Source organism: Eleutherodactylus coqui, chromosome 3, assembly GCF_035609145.1.
Source record: "Eleutherodactylus coqui strain aEleCoq1 chromosome 3, aEleCoq1.hap1, whole genome shotgun sequence".
Lineage (NCBI taxonomy): Eukaryota > Metazoa > Chordata > Amphibia > Anura > Eleutherodactylidae > Eleutherodactylus > Eleutherodactylus coqui.
In genome coordinates this window covers 135,846,203-135,866,536 of record NC_089839.1, presented here as the reverse complement: position 1 = coordinate 135,866,536, position 20,334 = coordinate 135,846,203, and the positions used below count along the sequence as shown (strand labels likewise).

The 20,334-nt window shown below is 39.0% G+C and overlaps 1 protein-coding gene across 1 annotated transcript in view; it reads right to left on the bottom strand.

Annotated features, from left to right (window-relative positions):
• Window positions 1-18,033, bottom strand: part of FNDC1 (fibronectin type III domain containing 1) — a 148,142-nt gene extending 130,109 nt beyond the window's left edge. The window contains exon 1 of the mRNA XM_066596123.1: window positions 17,788-18,033. Within this exon, the coding sequence (XP_066452220.1) occupies window positions 17,788-17,893 (106 nt within the window). The 5' untranslated portion in view covers window positions 17,894-18,033. The remainder of the gene's footprint in view (window positions 1-17,787) is intronic.
• Between the last annotated feature and the right edge of the window lie 2,301 nt (window positions 18,034-20,334).

The window sequence follows — 20,334 nt, the reverse complement described above, 5'->3', positions numbered from 1 at the left end:
AGTTACGTCAGCAGTCAGAAAAACCTTTGCAGATTATAGGAACCAAAATGAGCTTTTGCCTCAAGAAAAGGAATAACGTTATATTGGCTCTGTTGTTATCTAACTTTACGTGTGTTCTCTCATTTTCTGTGAAGCAATGTACACTGCCATGCCAAAAGTCATGGGACAGGAACTAAAATTGTGTAGAATACCTTCTAGATTTGCTGCTGAAGTGAAGCAAATCCACAAGTGGATGGAAGACATCAGGAGAGATGTTGAGCTTATGTGCTCTGGATAGCCACCCACACATCCATGGCATTTGTAGTTGCAGAATCTCAGATACGAATGGACCTCTCCACCACATCTCATAAATGTTTAATTGGGCTTATGTCGGATAAATGTGCATACCACACTATTCATAAGTACTCTCCAGAATTCTCCTTGAACCAATGCTGAAAACTTGGCCCGATGGTACAGTGCACTATCTCGTGGAAATATCCCCTCATTGTGGGGGTACATGAAGTCCATGAAGGGCTACAAATGGTCACCAATTAGTGAAATGTAGCAGGCACTGCTCAGTGACATATTTAAATGGACCAGTGGACCCAACCCATGCAATGAGAACACACCCCACACCAGTATGGAACCACATCCTGCATTGAGGTCAGAGTGACAATCTACTGTGCAAGAATGTAATAGTAACATATTAACATAGTATGTAAGGCCAAAAAAAGACATATGTCCATCCAGTTCAGCCTATTACCCTCTCAATGTTGGAGCAGAGGAAGGCAAAACACAAAAACAACCAGGTAGAAGCCAATGTTTTCCATTTAAGGAAAAAAATTCCTTCCTGACTCCAATCTGGCAATCAGAATAATCCCCGGATCACCGACCCTTCTGAAGTAATCACTGATATAACATGTAATATTGTAATGCTTAAGAAAGGTGTCCACACCCCCCTTGAACTCTTATCAAATTATCATCCTCAGGAGAGAGTTCCATAGTCTCACTGCTCTTACAGTAAAGAACCCCCTTCTAGGTCGGTGTAGAAACCTTCTTTCCTCTAGACGTAGAGGATGCCCCCTTGTTACAATCCTGGGTATAAATAAATGATGGGAGAGATCTTTGTATTGTCCTCTGATATATCTATGCATAGCTATTAGGTCGGTCCGCAGCCGCCTTTTTTCTAAACAAAATAATCTCCCTAGATCTCTTATGATGTATCCCATGATCCTATTTGCCTTGGCAGCAGCTGCCTGACACTGGTTGTTCCAGTTAAGCTTGTAGTTAACAAAAATCTCAAAGTATTTTTCCATATCAGTGTTCCCAGTGGTTTCCCATTTAGTGTGTAATGGTGGCATATATTTCCTTACCCATGCACATAACTCTACATTTATCAGTGTTAAACCCCATTTGTCATATCTCTTATAAACTTATCCCGATCCTCTTGCAATCTCCTTGCCTCCTCTGTAATGTTAATTTCTTTACATAGTTTGGTGTCATCTGAAAATATTGATATTTTACTGTGCAATCCTTCTACCAGGTCATTACTAAATATATTAAAAAGAATATGGCCTGTAACCTCCCCCTGTGGTACCCCACAAGTAACAGTGACCCAATCAAAGTATGTACCATTAATAGCCACCCTCTGCTTTCTATCACTAAGATAGTTACTTGCCCATTTACACACATTCTTGCACAGACCAAGGATTCACACTTAATGCGACAGTAGCAAATGCTTTGGAAAAGTCCAGATACACAAGGTCCAATGACTCTCCTCCAGTCCAGTCTAGAACTCACCTACTCGCAGAAGCTGATCTATTTGGTTTGGTTTGACAGGAGCGATCTCTCATAAACCCATGCTGATATAGAGTTATACAACTATTTTCCTTGAAGTACTTCAGGATAGCATCTCTTAGAAACCCTTCTTCAAACATTTTACCCACAATAGAAGTAAGACTTAAGGGCCTGTAGTTTCCAGGTCCACTGTTTGACCCCTTTTTGAATAATGGCACCACATTGGCTATACGCCAATCCAGTGGAACATACCCCGTTACTATAGAGTCCTTAAATATAAGAAACAAAGATCTGTGTATCACATTACTTAATTCCCTTAAAACCCAGGGGTGTATGTCATCAGGACCTGGCGACTGTCAATACATGTGTGATCTTTAAGGGTGAAAGCGTTATTAATTCTGATGGACTAAGTTTGTTAACTCCTTCCAGACCACATCATGTAAATATATAGCAGCTAATTAAAGGGACACTAACTTTTTAGACAACTTATGCTCATTTAATAACCCGTGTGCCTCATAAGTCTTACAATATACTTTTATTACATTTTTTTGTTTTACCACTGTAAATCAAGTGTGAATTGCAGCCCCTCTGTAATGCACTGCTTGTTGTAGACATTCAGCTTCTCTAGCAACCAGGATGTTTGGACATCTTCTTAGATATTGTGGGGAGGCTGTATTCACAGGCTTAGCTTCCTTGCACTCACACTGCTCTGCATGCTGTCAGATGCTCTCAGATCTGCAGTCAGTGTGTACATAATCTATGTATCTCCTGATGGGGGGGGGGGGTTCTTGCTTCTACCATATACATACTGCAGTAAAAATGACATGTTAACTTTATTCTATGGGTCAGTATGATTACTACGATACCAAAATTATATAGTTATTTTTTTGCTGTACTACTCTTAAAAATTATTTTCTGCTGCCATCTTCTGAAGCCATAACTTTTTTTATTTTTCTATTGACATAGTTGGGTGAGGGTCAATTTTCTGCATCCTATAGTTTCTATTGATGCCATTTTGGACTACATATGATGTTCTTATCACTTATTACATTTTTTTCTTGGAGACGGGGTGATGCACGTTGTGGGGTAACTAATGTGTTACTTTGATAGATATACTAAATATGTTTTCGGGTTTTTAGACTTCGATTTTTTATTATAAGTATAAAAAAAAATTGTTTTAAAACTTTTATTATGTCCTATTTGTTTTTAAACTAATTTATACTTTTTTTTAGTCCTCATACAGAACAAGAACTTAAGATGGTTTGATCACTTCTGCAGTATGAAGTAATACCATAGTATTACGTTATACAGCGATCTAACTAGCAATCTATCAAGCTACACCACATGCATGGCTTAATAAGCAATCTGCAATGGCAGCCCTGGGGGCTTTTAGAGGGCCCCCTGCTGCCATGGCAACCGAACAGTACCACCGGATCTTGAATTCCAATCAACATGCTGCTGTCAGTGGTATTTAAAGGATTAACAGCTGGGATCAGTGGGAGTGCTGATTGCAGCTGTTGTGGCCAGGTGTCAGCTGTAAGAAAAAGCTGGCACCCACATTGTATGGAGTGGGAACGACCCCCGATTAACCTCCATACAAACCCTTAACCTTCATGACTTAACTGTATGTCATAGAGCATTAAGGAGTTAATGGCCTTGTGTGTGTGCTTGGTTACTGCAAATACAGCGATCTCTGTCTGTGATCATGCAAAGACAAGACCTAGTAAAGCAGCTAATAAAAATCAATCCAATAAGACTTATGCTGCTTTGCTTATAGCATAAAGATAAATGCACATACTGTACTGAGCATTTGAGATGAGGAAGGAGTTCCGCTTTTCACGGAGCAGCAGCCAGGTCTAGGTCAGGGGAGAAAAGAGTTCTGCTGTGCTGCAGGTTGGCTGTTAATGCCAAGGCTAGAAGGGTGCACTATTTCTAATGAGGGCCACAGTGGGGGGCACTTATACTAGTGGGGAGCACCGAAGGTGTACTACAGAGGCAGGCACAGTATTACTTTATGAGTTCACTATGAGAGGGCAGGTAGTGGCAACATGGGGAGAGTGTGAAGAAGTCCTCACCGTTGTCTTGGCCCAGATAAGAAAAACAAAAATAGGCAACCCCCAATAAAAGACAGTGTCATCTGTGATCTCTGGAGGTAATTGCACTGTAATCACCATCACTGTGTAAAGCTAGTATGTGACTGTTATATGGCTTCTACAATATAATATTAGTACTGAGCTTTCGCATATTTTTTGGGTGGGGGCAAGTACACAGGGGGCCCTCTGCACGCTGTGTCCCACCCTAACATACATTTATCACCTATTCTAATAAATTAGAGTGATGTGAGACCTCAGACCATGCCCTGGAAGAAAGCTCAACAAGAACAAAACTCGAGTCAGGCAGTCTGACAGGCAGTGAAGACTATGTATAGTGTGTATAAATGTCAGAATATTTTTACCTCATGTGAATATAATAAAAAAATCTATGTGGAATATTATATCTCTGCAGTATTTCCCTATGGGCATCTTCTGACTCTCTTACTAGCCTGATCAGCTTCTTTGGAGACCTTGAAATATCATGTCTTTTTTTTTCACCAGTTTTTCAAGACGACTAGTGAACATATTTTCTCCAAAATAATTAACTGATGAAAACTTTATTTACTACATTGGAATTCTCTAATAATCCTATTCCCATTTAACTCTGCTAGACTCCACGATCATTGTGTTCAACAGTCTGCTCGATATACCATCACAAATTGCATAATAAAAGCTACTGAACAGAACACTACAGTATTAGTGTTTGCGTCTAGGAGCCAATCAAAGTTTGCTTTTGCTTTTTAACCTTAAAAAGGGTATTTTTAAAAATGGTAGAGTTTGAAGAGACCTAGCCTCTGAAGAACTCACCACCTCCCGTGGTAACCTGTTCCATTCATTGATCACCCTCACTGTCTAATATCTAATCTGTGTCTCATCGCCTCCCTTTCAGTTTCATTCCATTGCTTCTAGTCTTTTCTTGTGGAAATGAGAATAGGATTGATCACTCTGCACTGTGACAGCCCTTCAGATATTTGTAGATAGCTATTAAGTCTCCTCTCAGCCTTCTTTTTTGTAAGCTAAACATTCCCCGATCCTTTAACTATTCCTCATAGGACATGATTTGCAGACCGCTCACCATCTTGGTAACATCTCTGAAATTGCTCCAGGTTGCCTATGTCTTTTTGAAATTGGGGCCCAGAAACGGACACAATATTCCAGATGAGGTCTGACCAAGGATGAGTAGAGGGGAATAATTACCCCACATGATCTAGACCAGTGTTTCTCAACTCTAGTCCTCAAGGACCCCCAACAGGTCATGTTTTCAAGATATCCTATAGGGAGAACACCTGCGGCAATGTCTAAGGCACCGACAATAATTACATCACCTGTGCAATACTGAGGAAATCCTAAAAAAAAACATGACCCGTTGTGGGTCCCTGAGGACTGGAGTGGAGAAACACTGATCTAGATGATGATGTGAAGAGGAGCACAGATGTGATCTACAGGATTCTTTATATACAAGAGTTTACGCACTGCTGCACACCTGCAAAACTGACTGTTTATTTAACACAATTTAGACTCAAACTTTTTCTAAGGTCATGTGACCAATAAATATGACATCACAGAATTGAAAAAGGCTGAGCATTTGCTGAGTGCTGCGGCCCCTTTAAATTTTCTTGATTTTTTTTTTTTTGTTCCAAAGAAAAAAAAATACTTTCAAACATATCCCCATGCAGGTGTCAAAATTATAATATTCAGACCCAAGAGGGAAAGATATAACATAGAAAAGGAAAAGTTCTACACATAATCTAGGGATTTTCAGATCTGAAGAGTAAACAGGGGTAGGACATCAAAAGGTCAGCAAGGCCCCATCTAAAAAATCTTTTTGTCACCTAAGTATAACCTATCAAATTCAGGTCAATAGAACGGTCTTGAATTTGTGGACAAGGGTAAGTTCTGGAAACACTGTATCTAAGGCCTCGTATATCCAAGTAATTCATGCCGGGTTGCCAGGTATTACAGAAGGCAGACATACTATCTGTCCACATTACATGGATCTTTTCATATAGCATCATAGGTGAAACTCAATTAATGACCTCAGAGAAGGACAAGGTAATTGATTTCCGTCCAGTGGCTATATGGATCCTTGTGGACATACATATATATTGAACAAGCTGATAAGCTTGATTCTTAAATCTTAGAGGGTGATCTCCTAGAAGAAAAGTTGCTGGATACTTGAGAACTGGATTTACCAACTGTTCATCATTCTATAGACTTGGGACCACAATTGCGCTACCTTGGGGTATGTCCATTAGATATGGGGTGAGGATCTAATATCCCAGCATCCACAGAAACATAGAGAGGAACCAGAAGAGAAGCAGTGATGGAAATGTTGTGAACTAAGTGAGTTGTATGCAGAATCTTTGTAGAAATTTCCATAAGCAATATTTCATGGCTCTCTTTTGTAATGGCGCTGCATCCCCTTTAAGAACTGATTGGTATAGGTGCCATGATTCCGACTCCTACCAATCTGATATTGATGACCTATCCTAAACAATAACTTATCAATATATAAGCCCCAGAAAATCCTTTTAACTGTCTGTTCTTTATAATGTACCTTTAATTTTAGCTACCGTAAAAATTACTTCTCTTACCAGATCACCAAAATTCATTGCCCTGCTGGTAATCACACAAAGACTGATTATTCTCACAAGAGTCAAGTTGAGATAAAGAAACATTTTAACAAAGGGGTGCATAAAAATAATTAAAAATGCTAAAAGAAATGTTTGTCAAGTGTATCGGTAAAATATGACTTGCATAAAAGTGCCACATCCAGAATAGGGCAAATACAAGATAGACAAATAATCTACCACCCCAAGAGCGGAAACAATTACATCACAAACAAGTAAATGTATCAATAATTTTATAAGGGTTTTGGGGCTATTTTTATTTCTTACCTATTTTCAGTATAGGTAATCAATAGTTGATTGGCTGTGGTCTGCTGTTCAGGACTCCAACCAATCATCTGGTTGGGCATCTGCTGTTACTGGCAAAACACAGGGTAAGAAGCAGAAGCAGATAGCTCTAACACCTGTAAAGTGATCAGTGAGGGTAATTGCCTGTACACACTCGCTGATTTTAATGACAGCTGACCTGCAATTACCAGTGCCAGCCACTACACAGGGGTCAAAGCCATCTGCTTCCGCTACGTACCCTGTGTTTTGCCAGTGAAATGCACACCCAAACAGTTGTTCTGTAGGGGTCCTGCATGGCGAACTCCAGCCAATCAACTATTGATGAAATATCCTTAGGACAGATCATCAATAAAAGTAGCCCAGAAACCAACTATATCCTTTAATCTACAAAGAATATAAAAAATGCAGAGTAATTAAAAATATGAACTTAAGGTGCACTTAGACACAAAGATGATCACTCAAAAGATGGCTTTTGAGCGATCATTTTGCATTATCTACTAATTGGTACTAATGCCTATTACCACCAATTAGCAGCGTGTGAGCCACTGGAAGCTGGATTTATTCAGAGGACCACCTGCTCTTCTCTGAATAAATTCCTTGTTCGGCCTTGGAATGCAATCAACTGTTAACAGCGGTCCCCGGGCAGAACACAGCGTGCGGTCCTTCTAAGCTGTTCTGCTGAATGACGGATTTCAAGCGTGAAAGATGGGCACATTTACACGCAACGATTATCGCTCAAAAGATGGCTTTTGAGCGAATTTTGAATGATAATAATCATTGTGTCTGAATGGGCCTTAGGTTTATGGCATTAAAGCAACAGCTTCATAAAATTTAACTAAAGGGTAATTGCAATGTTTTTAGAAGTCAACAAAAGCGATGATTATCTTGGCATCTTGCTGATTGTATGTAGAACATTCACATTTGGCACACAGTTACAATAAGCTTTTTTCTTTTTATTAACAGACTGAGCATTGTAAAGACTATACAAATGATCTTTCATTGTGGCTGCTGTGCTATGCAAAAAAGGCTTTTTTGGGAGATAATCAACCTAATTATTGGGAAAGTGAAAACACACAAGTATCTGCTGCCGAAATTATGCCATGTTAGGCATTAGGCAAATAGCATATTTGTGGTAGAGCAGTCACACAAAGATCGCTTAGAATCTGTTTAGCCTGCTTTTGGAATATAGTTATAGCCCAGCAACCATATTGTTGCAGGACATAATGCATCTAAATGACAAATTGCAGGTACACCATAGATCGCTGCATTTCATATTGTAAGAAGCACCGGCTGGGGAGGCATCTAATAATTATTGGGGAGACAACTATGACAGGAGTGTTATTTTACAATTCTGCTCAAGCCTTTATCCGGGCCCGGCAATCTCTGGTTCAGCAACATAACTGACTGTGATTATTATGTTTTACTGGGTTCAGATGACAAATGAAAGATTAATTGAGATATATAAAAAGTTTTTGCATTGACTGCAACTACTAGTGTAAAAATGTTGGGATCACCTGCTATGGTTGTACTATGGCTCCATACAAGGGGTTAGTCTTCGCACAGGGATGTCACTGAGAACAAAAGAAGGCCCACATAGAGTTTCCTAGTTTTCATACTGCACCAAGGGAGACAGCAGCTGTGGTGCTTGATTTAGAAACAATGTCATAAATTTTACAAGAAGAAATTGTGCAAAATGAACACAACACTCGAGCACGGGTCTCCTTCTCCTCCAAGGAAAAACAGAATTAGCAAAGATTATGACAAAGACGACAGCGGCTGTGGTGCAATGTCAAAGTTTGCAAAGGACAAATTCTACTAGATGAACTAAACAGCCAAGCACGGACTTTATCCAAGAAATGGCTGTAGAGGTACAATTGTTTCTTGTGCTTTGGAAATGTTTTTGTTTTGGAAGATGAAGAGGGCGTGAGTAGTAGACAGACAAGGATGAGTGTCCCATAACTCTTAGGGGTACCATGAAATATGGACCATCACTTTCGGCTTCATGTCTGATCTGCAAGATATTGACCCATTGCGCTTTTAAGGATACGTAACACCTCTGGCCATGCTTTTCGGGCCACATTTCCATGGTCAGGTGCATCCTGCAACTGATAGCGTTCTTCAACACCAGGGATAAAAATCACTCTATAATGCTGGCTACTATTAATTTTCAATGTTTATAATTTGCTATCCACTGCTTGATGTCAAGTCAAGTCTACCTCTAGTAAGAGACACACTTAGATGGATAATGGTGGGAGTTGGTGCTATTACTTGTTGCCTGTAGAAGTCTATGGAAAGGGTAGGGGAAGGAGGGAGACAGTAGAAAGAGTAACAGATGTCTTGTTTCTAATAGTGAGTGATTTACTGTGTTACAGCTACTTAAATCACATCTAAACTGCTCACTACTGCTGTACACTATCCACCATGATACTGCCATTTGTGCAGTACAGAGATTTAGGGAGCCAAACTTCTTGCTTTTTACTGTGTACAATGTATGGGAGCTATTATATAGCTAGTTTCCATCCATCAGCTCAGGGACAACTGAAACTTGGAGATGGAGTCTGCAGAGGGGGAAAACTGGTGAAAAATGCAGGATACAAGTCAAATAATGGATAGAAATAGTGTTGTTTCTCTTATACTCAAACCGCAGCCAAGTCTGAAAAGTCATCTAAATAGATATGCTTTAAAGGAAATTTCTCACTTCAAACATGCTGTCCAAACGGATATATAGTTTTATGGGGAAAGATTCAGTATAACTTGTATTTTATTCATTTATATCTCTGCACATTCTGAGCTGAACAGTCCAATGGGCGGTCCCTATCAGTGATTGACAGCTATTTGTGTATGACTGTACATGCAGGGGGAGCTGTCAATCACTGATAGCTCCGCCCACTGGACTGTTCAGCTCAGAATGTGCAGAGATATAAATTAATGAAATATAAAGTTATACTGAATCTTTCCACATAAAACTAATTATATATATATATATATATATATATATATATATATATATAATCTGCTCAGCTCATCCTGCTCTATAACATGATGTCTGCAGTTTGGACTTCATCTTCAAGCGTACAGACTCCCTTTAAGAAAACTTATAATACTATATTAAGCTAATTTCACTGTTGTAGCGAGTGATTGACTGCAGTGGTCACACCAAGATGAAACATCACCACATGGGCCATGTAAACAAAGACCAGTGGGATTGGAAGATTTGAAAGGCTAATATAATTAATTAGCGATCATGCCATATTCAGCTCTTTTTTGATTTTAAAGAAAATTATGAGACTAAGAAGCCCCTTTATTTAGTGATACCTACAAAATTGGCATACAAGTCTGTTGATTTTGTATTCTGATCTATTGTGCAACAAATCATAAGCATTATTGCAGACCAGACATGAAATATGTGGGATGTTTAAAATTGCTATGGAAAATAAGCTGGATAATTGTGGCCCTGTGGTAATGTGCTGTGGATATAAATATCGACAATTGGATATGACATATTTCATTTTCCGCTTTACTTTGCAATGGTAGAAGCTGGAATGGCATGTATACTATGGTTACAATAGAGTATTGATTGCATTAGCCAACAGCTATTTAAAACCTCAAACAAGCTTCCAGAAATATATTAGACAGCGTGGGTTGGTTAGTTCATTGCAGCTACAGGATTTCAGTCTGCAGAAAATAATACTAAGGGATGCCCAGTATCTTAACAATGAAGCCTAAAGCACCAGTCAAGTTTACCGTCACTTCCTCTTAGCAATGTAAATGTTTACCCTTATATTATACTACTTCAGTTCAGAATGGAGCAGAATGAAGTGAAGCAATTGGATCACATAAGACACTAAAAGGAATGCAAGTTGATAAATGTTAAACCGTTATTAAAAGAGCATTTCAGAGTGTTCGTGATGCAGGAATAACATTTAAAGTTTTAAAAGTCTGGATTAATAAAAACAACCAACTTCCTGGCGCCATTGCAGATAGACAAAATGGAAAAAAACACTAGGCATCCAAGCAAATACGAATCACTGTTAATAAATAAAACAGCTTTATAGAACATGAAATCCATTAGATAGATCCCTCCATGGTGTTAACTGCCAGTTGACTGTCCAAGCCAACAGTCCATGATAAACAAAAAAAGATTGTTCCCCATTTTACACCAGGTTTATTTTTAAAAAATTATATAATGTATCTTATACATTACATATAAGTTCATCATATGCTTCCATTGGGACCTAGTAAAGCAAGGCCTCATAATAGCTAAGGCAAAGTAGGCAATTGTCCATGGGCCTTCCCTACCTGGAGACTTCTACAGGCCACAATCCGTCAAGTTTATTCTAAACATTTCCCAGATACTGCAAGACAGGGGTCTGAAAAGTTCTAAAAACAGTGGGGCACATTTACCACAACTGTCTAAAAGTTAGACAGTGCAAATTAAGGCCATTAAAATCTGCCAGATTCATAACAATGACTCAAGCTGGATGATAAATCTGTCAAATGTTAAAACTGTCTGGTCTAAGTTTACACAACCTACAAGTTGGCTTAGGTTATGCCAAATATTGCACCACAATTTGACACAATTTAGGCCATACTCCTTTTTTGTACAAATCGGAAGAAGTGTCCACGAGTGGTTAAAAGCACATTATAAATAAGGTGCAAGGCATATAAGACAGATTTCTGGTGCAATTTACACTTGAAAACTGTCATATTTTGAATAGTAAATCTGCTCAAGTATGTGCCACAAGAAATGATTATTTGCTCATATTGCCAGCCAGGGTTGTATTCACCTTGTATAGACCTCCAAGGCCCACCTGTCTACACTACTGACTAGAAGAAATCTGAACGTTAAACATGCATATTTATTGTCATACAGACATGAGGATATGTTGCTCCCAAGTCACACCAGACTCAGGTTTATCTCCAAGTAAAAGAATGATCTCAAGTTATCCTCTAATTATGTGACACTGCTATAAATTTTACCTATAGTCATTCACTATTCTTGATCCAACCCAGGCATCAAGGTTGATAGAGGTACCACGTTTCCCAGAAAATAAGACCTCTCCTGATAATAAGCCCTACCCTGATTTTTGACGCTCGATCATTCACAGCCATACAGTGAATGACATTAGTGAATAGCTGTGTATATTGGTTCATTGAGCACCGCCTCTGGCTGAGCCCGTGGCGCTTGTGATCCAATCACCGCACTCGTTTGCTGGAGGTGGGGTATTCAAAGCCCTGTTAGTTACCAGGAAAAGAATGCTGTCAGCGTGGAGGACATGGCAGCCTGCCTCAGTGGTGGAGACCAGCGCAAGGCACCGGGACTCCGTTGGCTAGGTAAGTATAAGAGACCCCCTGAAAATATAACACTGTTCCTCTTTTGGGGCAAAAATTAATATGACTGTCTTATTTTCAGGGAAACACGGTACTATACAGTAACAGTGTCATTCTGTAAAGTATGGATCACTCCAAAAACTCCATCTTTTTTCTTTTGAGCCATTGAGGAATGGATTTGCTTGGGTCTTTTGGATCAATGCCCTACTGCGTAACCCAACTGTGAATGAGCTATAAGGTCACAATCTGGTGAGATGACATTCTCCTTCTGGATTTTTTGATAGAGAGCAGAATTCATGATTCCATTAATTAATAATTCCACAAGTCATCCAGTTCCTGCAGAAGCAAAGCATTGCTAGAGCATCACACTACCATCATCATGTTTGACTGTTGGGCTACATTCACATCAGCGCGAAACTCAAGCGACTATAAACTCTACTTTTTTTGAATGGAGACATACACAAGTGTTTTTTTCATTTTGTGGACAATGACTCTCATAGTAGGTAATAGATTTCAAAGACTCTGGTAGGGAAACTTCTAGTGGCAGGCACTTTAAACTTGATATTCAATGGTAAAACAAAAACCTATGTTGATGCTAGCATATTACAAGACTGATAATACGCACATAGGCTGTTAGAGTAGCATAAGTTGTGCGAAAAGTTAGTGTCCCTTTAAGAGTAAAAATGGTCATTGTTTATTATATAAACGAATTCCTTGGCCATAAGCTGACCATTATCTGATTTGATGGGAGAATGAGGCAGTGTATGTAGAGATATCCCTTTCTGCTTCACCATAGATGGGGAGAAGTCTCCTCCACCATGGTTTTAAAGCTTTAATATAGATTAAGCTATAATGAAATGTACTGAAAATAATTCGCTGTACAATAATGAATCAGAATTAAGCCAATCAATCTGATCCCAGCTATTCTTTTGGAATTTGATTCTTGCACTGTTTGCACTTGCAACAATTTGATCCTTGCACTGCTTAAAATCTCCCCCTATAGGTTTGGGACTTCCTGTGAGCCAAATTACCCTGACTCAACAGCTGTCTCTTTCAGTTGAAATGTATCACTATGAAGGAGAAGTAGTAAATTTTGAAGCTAAGAAACCAAAATCCCAGGAAATTCTTCCAAGAAAATTAATATATGTTTATATTTTCTCAGAGTTGCCAAAGAGTCACATGTTTGGCTTCATGCAGACTTTTGACATGAACTCTCTGAAATACAGTGAGAGGACAAGCCATGTGCAGGTTCCAAAATCATCTGCCATTTCAATTTCATAGCAAAACATTTCATTATCTTGCAAGATTTGGATGTCAGGAATTTGGTTGATCAAGGACTGGCTAGCTGGATGAAACCGCCAAAGAAAACAAACAATAATTCCTCAGAGACATAGTAGCAAGCATATAAACATATGTGTTTAGGTGTGTCCTCTCTTGGGAATGCCATGCTTTCATTACTAGTCAATTCAGAAAGCAGCTCAGGTGCCACAATGAAAGTGCAGTACAGTTATTAGAGCTGTACACCAGTATGATCATCTTATGACCAGAATTTTATCTACTGGAAGTGAACATTATCGTTACAAATGAATGACAGAAATGAGAAATCTTGAAAACTGAGAAATTTATACAAAAAAGTATATTGGAAAATTGTCCAACTTTCTATTATACAAGAAATAGAGGGAATGGAGGGAATTGAGCTAAGCATATGTGAAAAATACGTGGGTATAATAAGATCACAGTCTGCACATGAGTCACTGGTGTGATGCAGTAGCAAAAAAGGTAATTATCCCCCTCTCCTCTTACTTGGTCAGACCTCATTTGCAATACTGTGTCCAGTTCTAGGCACACCAATTTAAAAAAAAGACATAAAAAAACAGGAGCAAGTTCAGGATGCTGAGCGGTCTGTAAATCATGTCCCATGAAGAGCTGTTAAAGGATCTGGGAATGTTTAGCTTGCAAAAAGAAGGCTGAGAGGAGAATTAATAGCAGTCTACAAATATCTGAAGGGCTGTCACAGTGCAGAGGGATCAGCCCTATTCTCATCTGCACAAGGAAAGATTAAAGCAAAGAGGTGGAAACTGAAAAGGGAGAAAACACTGACTAGATATTAGAAAAAAAAATTCTGACAGTGAGGGTGATCAATAAGGGGAACAGGTTGCCACAGGAGGTGGTGAGTTCTCCTTCAATGGAAGTCTTTAAACAAAGGCTGGACAGACATGTTGTCTGGGATGATTTAATGATCCTGCATTGAGCAAGTGGTTGGGCCTAATGACCCTAGAGGTCCCTTCTAATTCTATAAAATACCCTTTTTAAGACTAAAAAGTAAAAGCAAGTTTGATTGACTCCTACAAGCAAACACCAATACTGTAGTGTTCTGTTCAGCAGCTGCTGCTATACAATTTATGATGGTATATTAAAAGGACTTGGAAAGTTGTTTTTTTTAATCATTAAAGTTCATACAGCAATACTATATATTCTCTAACTCCATGTATTGAACATCATTAAGTCCCCTCTGAGACCAAAGATACCAATATACATAGTTATTATATGCACTTGCCTGTAGGGGAATAACTACAGGGGATGCAGAAGTAGTACCTGCATGTGGTCCTGGTGCCTTAGGGACCACAGTAGCCCTTTTACCACATAAGGTGACACTGTTATTTTAAATGGCACATGGTAGGTAGGAGGCCTTGATACATGCTTTTCACAGGGGTGCAAGAGCTTCTAGTTTTGCCCTTGCTGGAAGTGTTGAAATCCAACTAACTCAGAATCCCAATCATCAATATCAGAACATTTTCATTTAAGAATCTCATTACGCTTCAGAACACTTAAGGTTCTATTTTAATGAGATTTGTTTCTAAAAACCCTCTAGTAAGAAAAAGGAGTAAGTGAATAGTCTTCTATTAATACTGTATGTCTTGTCCTCATTGAAGGCTTAATACATGGAACCTTTTGAGTAAGCAAAAAAATAATAAAATCTGGCACATGTTGTTTCCACGGGTACCAAGTCTTAAAGCAAGTTTAATGTACATGTTCTCAAAGTGTCCTTATAAAATAATTCAAGGTTTGGAAATAAACCAACTGGTCAGATGCCACATCCTACTAATAACCTGCAGAGCTTGGTAAAGGCATGTGCTTAGTTTTGTGTTTTGTCCAAACATCTTGCTCCATTTTCTTGAGAAGTGTTTCCATTTGTGTTTTGTTAATGAAAGCTAATTTATTTTTAACTGTACAGCAAGTACATGGTGCGTCTACTACCTATGGAAAACCAAGCATGTGCCAACAGCTGGAAACACTCAAAAGCCCCATCCAACACCTGCTCCACATTAATAGTCCTTCCTTTAGAGTTTTGTAGTCAGATCTTACATCTGTCAACATCTTCACTTCTAGCAATGTAATAATATGATCAATTTTGAACTACACATGCAAAAAAATAAAACAAAATAGGAACACCAACTGGTGCAGGATTTGCAAATATATAGTGTACTCCAATGTAACAATCTAGCAACACATCTTAAAAAGACACTTGTCTATCTACCAATTACAAGTGTTGATCCAGAAAGCAAAAAACCATATGGCAAATAGAATAAATCCGTACATTAACTATCCATGTTCATTGCTCTTGTATAGATAACTTAAAACATTTCCCCCAAGATAGACATCCACACCACTTTTAAGATCTTTATAAAATGTAACGGATTCCTGAGGTGCAGAGTTCCATGACCTGAGTGCTCTTACAGTAAAGAAAATCTTTCCGCAGGACCAATATTTCCCAACACTATTACCATTGAGGAAGCCTTAACCAGTGGGAGAACTCCTGCAGCATGGAGTTAGGTGTAGGAATGTATAAAACTTTCTACAATTCTTGCTTGCATTCTGAAGTCCATGGTAGAAAGAGACAATTCGATTTCTATACTGACCTTGGCATATTTTCATTTTGGCACAGTGTTTTAGAGTAGCCCCAAGACTTTTTCATTCTCCATACCAAATAAAATTACTAGGCACGGTAGTCCACCCTTATTTTACTATCAATTAGTATTTCACAACTTTATTGTATTATTGTAACAGTAGAAGAGTGATCCCCAACCTTGACCTCCTGATTTATTTATTTTTAACTCTCGGGGAACCCCCTACTCCTACCTCAAAAACCCTGGCGTAGTGGTTTGTTTTGTTGACTGGGTTGTCTGCAACCATGGCAAACATCTATGAGAAGGTTGAGTTTGCCCTCCTGTTGTAAAATTTACAGCGTAACTTCTGCTGTCTTTTGGAAAACCCTGATGAGTTTTCACTAGATGAATTTTAGTTGGAAATCATTGCTGTAGTTTCAGACAAAACTTTCCAACATCACTAAGATGGATGATCTACTCACTTGCTTTTTCTTAAAGTGTATTGCTAGACAATGCCCTTTTCAACCTGATCATACCAAATAAACTTATGGAGGAAAGCTCAGAAAAATATGGAGAAGTGTCTAATTGTTCGCTAGGGTCTTTCAGTCTTCCTAATGAATGATTATTGATCTGCCCTAGTGTGTTAACAGAGGCATTGATAACTTTAGGCCGTGGATTAGACAGGAGGTCAAAATGGTGACGACTAGAAAACCTCACAATGTTACCAACATTAGTCATTGTTGCATATCTCTGTTAGATGAATATTTATAGAGGTAAAGGCAAAGATTTCAGATGACTACACATTCAATATTAAACCATCTGGATGTGGGTAAGAGAAGGTAGAGCTGTAAACACTTACATCCCTCCTTCTGAAAGCAATGAACTGTGCTTTATGGAAACTATATAAAACTTGCACACCTAAAAGCTCACTTAACTGTAATGTAGTAAGTCTTAAAATTTCAACAGAAGCACGGTTCCTATGGAATGCAGCCTATAGGTTTTGTCCTGTCTCCAGGAATCTATTTTACTACTTCTTAGAACAGAAGACTAATAAATATGTTAGCATGAGTTTTGAGCCATATTTTAAAGTTTAGCAGCAAAAATATTGAGTATTAGAATTAACTGTAATTTTAGAATTAGTCATGATACACATCACAGAAGTTAAAATGTGCGCAGTCAGCAATTTACCTTACATCTACATGCAGTAAATCAAAAAGTACTTGACTTCTCTATGCAGAGACATGCAAAGGTGTTCCAGGAGAAACTATCAGATCTACATTCTTATAATATAGTGAGTGAATCACAAATTATTATACAGGCTAGGGCAAGTTGTCATTACAATCAGTACAGTCATACCACAACAAAAAGAAGAAAAAAAGTCAGAAGTTTTTATTCTTTAAATTTAGATGGCTACAACAAATAAGCTTTAAGACTCAGTGTCCCAGGTCTCCAACAACTGCATAAATGGTTTCAAAACAATTCAAATTAACTTTTTTTAAATAACTATAAAGATTTCTTGAGCTTGAGTTATTTGCCTGGTATAATGCACAAAGTGTATGGGGATCAATGAATACAATCTGTCCAAATTGCAAATGCACTGCAATATTAGCCATTACATATCTAAGTTTATTCTGATAATCATATACTAAATGCAATATAAATATTTGAATATTACACAGCTGACCAAAGTTAACCAAACAGTTCAACATTAATCTTCAAGGATATGAATATATTTGGAGGGGAGTCATAGAAAACATCAAAAGAAGTTAGCAGTCTATGTCCTACCTGTTACTGCAGTTGATGAATCTAGAACGCTCAGCAGCATAAGAGCCAGGAGAGACAAGAAAGCAGGCATTCGGCTGGTCCTACTCCTTGCAGCCATCCTAAACATAAAACACCCAGACAAAGCAGGTAGGAAGGAAGGAGGCAGAAGGGAAAGTACCAACAAAAAGCCCTATATACAGAATGCAAGAAATTCCTTCTGTGGTACAGCTCCAGACACTAGTCCTAACTGACACATCCAGAAGTTGTCTCAGCCTTTCCCCTTTTCATTTGTCTTTCCTTTGCAATCTTTCGTCTGTTCTATGGACAAAAATGATGTGCTGCATCAATAAGCAGTGGGAGACTGCCCTCTAGTGCGAACGTCAGCCTAGCAAATTTTACAGAAAGAGTTCTAGGATATGTAGACAGTTAAGAAAATTGAGAAACTCTTTAGCATCGAAAGTTTGAAGGGGAAAAAATGTATTTTCCAAACAACGCTGAAGAGTGAGTGTGCAGTACAGAAAAAATACCTTAACCCTTTAAGGACCTGGCACTGGGAAAAGTATTACTCAAGGGCTGAAAGAGCTCCATGGCGTGCAATTGTTATCCTGCATAATGGACACCAGGAAGTGCTAAAAAAATAGTTCTTATGACATTCTTTGAAAATGTACTCATTATGGATATATAACGTGGGGATATGAGCTCGTTAATGGGAAGGAGTATTGCTCAATGGTTGAAAACCCTCCATGGCATAGAAATATGCATAGAAGAGATGGCAGTTACAGTATCAAAAGCTGCAGGATTGTTACAGTAAAGCTGAGAAGGTGAATCCCTTGTAAGGGCCTTGAGGGTTCAAATTATTCAAACGGAACATGGACTTATTGGAGCAGCTTTTTATTCAAGACACCATCTCTGGGACTACTGTGAATTTCGCTCAAACCGTAGATTTTTAAATCATTGACAACCCTGTCATGAAATATGTTCATATGTTGTGCAACTGTCATGTCAATTTTCGTTCTAATAGAACCTTGGCATTTCCAAATTCTTTCCTGCAGTTGTTGAATGGTTTTCGCCACTCTAATTTAAGCCATGAACATTCAGCCACATAAAATGACACTGGCTGTTTGACAATTAATGAATTGTTTAATTTGATATGTTTTATTATCTAACAGATTACATAATAAAAAAAATTTACAGCCACCAAATGGCAAGCTACCTACAATGGTCTGTGCACATTTAAGTTTGTTGTTTCACAAAATGGCTATGCATTAACTGGTCCCATAATTTGGTCAATGTCAGTATATAAGGGAGGGTTTTGCAGTTAAAACTTCCGCCAGATCAGACCCCTTTATCAGTGGAGGCCAAAACTTAAAGGGGTTGTCCCGCGCCTAAAGTGATTTTTTTTTTTTTTGCCCAGTCCCCCAGTACCTGTAAAAGAATACTGCTGCCAGTTGTTATTTAAAAAAAAAATTCCCTTACCTGAATCCCCGTTCAGCAACTTTAAAAAATCTTCTTTCCAAGATAGCTGCCTCTGGTCTTCTCCCACGATGCACCACGGGTCTTCTCCCATGGTGCACTGTGGATATTCTTCTGCTGTCTGAGTTCCATTGCCGATTCCAGCCACCTCATTGGCTGATCAGCACCATGTGACGGGGGCGGAGCTACGCAATGCCGCTGAGAAGGGGGAGGAGCCAGGACGCAGCTCGTGAGCAAGGACCTTCCAGAAGGGGATTCCTCTCTGCACAAGCGCGACTGTTCCGGCGACCACAGAAGCAGTTTGCTCGTCGCCATGGAGACGGGGACGCCAGCACCGGAGGGGGTAAGTGTATAACTTCTGTATGGCCAATATTTAATGCACGATGTATATTACAAAGTGCATTAATATGGCCATACAGAAGTGCATAACTGCACTTGCGTCTGCCGGACAACCCCTTTAAGGGTACCCCCAACATGACTAGCATAAGCATCATAGAACTATAAGATGCACTGGCACATATCACTCTCCAAAATGATTATTTGAGCTAAAGAACCCATCACATTGTGTAGAGAGGAGCGAGTGTACTCATTAAGGCAAAATACTCGAGCGAGTATTGCCATTTTCGAGTACATGCCCGCTCGTGAGAAAAGATTCAGGGGCCAGAGGGGGTGAACGGTGAGTTGTGAGAGTGAGCATGGGGGAGCAGGGGGAGAGGGAGAGATCTCCCCCACGTTCTCCCCCCAAATCTTTTGGCACGAGTGGGCATGTACTTGAAAATGGCAATACTCGCTCGAGTATTTTGCCTTAACGGGTACGCTTGCTCATCTCTAGACTTGTGTATCATTAGCTTGATTGTAAGCTTTAAGCAGAGTTTTAGAAGGGTATCACCTACCATTAAATAATTCTTTAAAGAGTCAAGCATTTATGTTGATAGGCTGTATCAGTAGAACAATTCCTCTTTGCACACAGGTACTGGGCAACTGGTATTCCGATTTTGAGGGGCTGAGGTTGCCAACTGTCCCATTGCAACATGCAGTTTGTCACAATTTGATGCATCAATGGAAATTGTAAGCCTTAAACAGTCAATTGGGAGT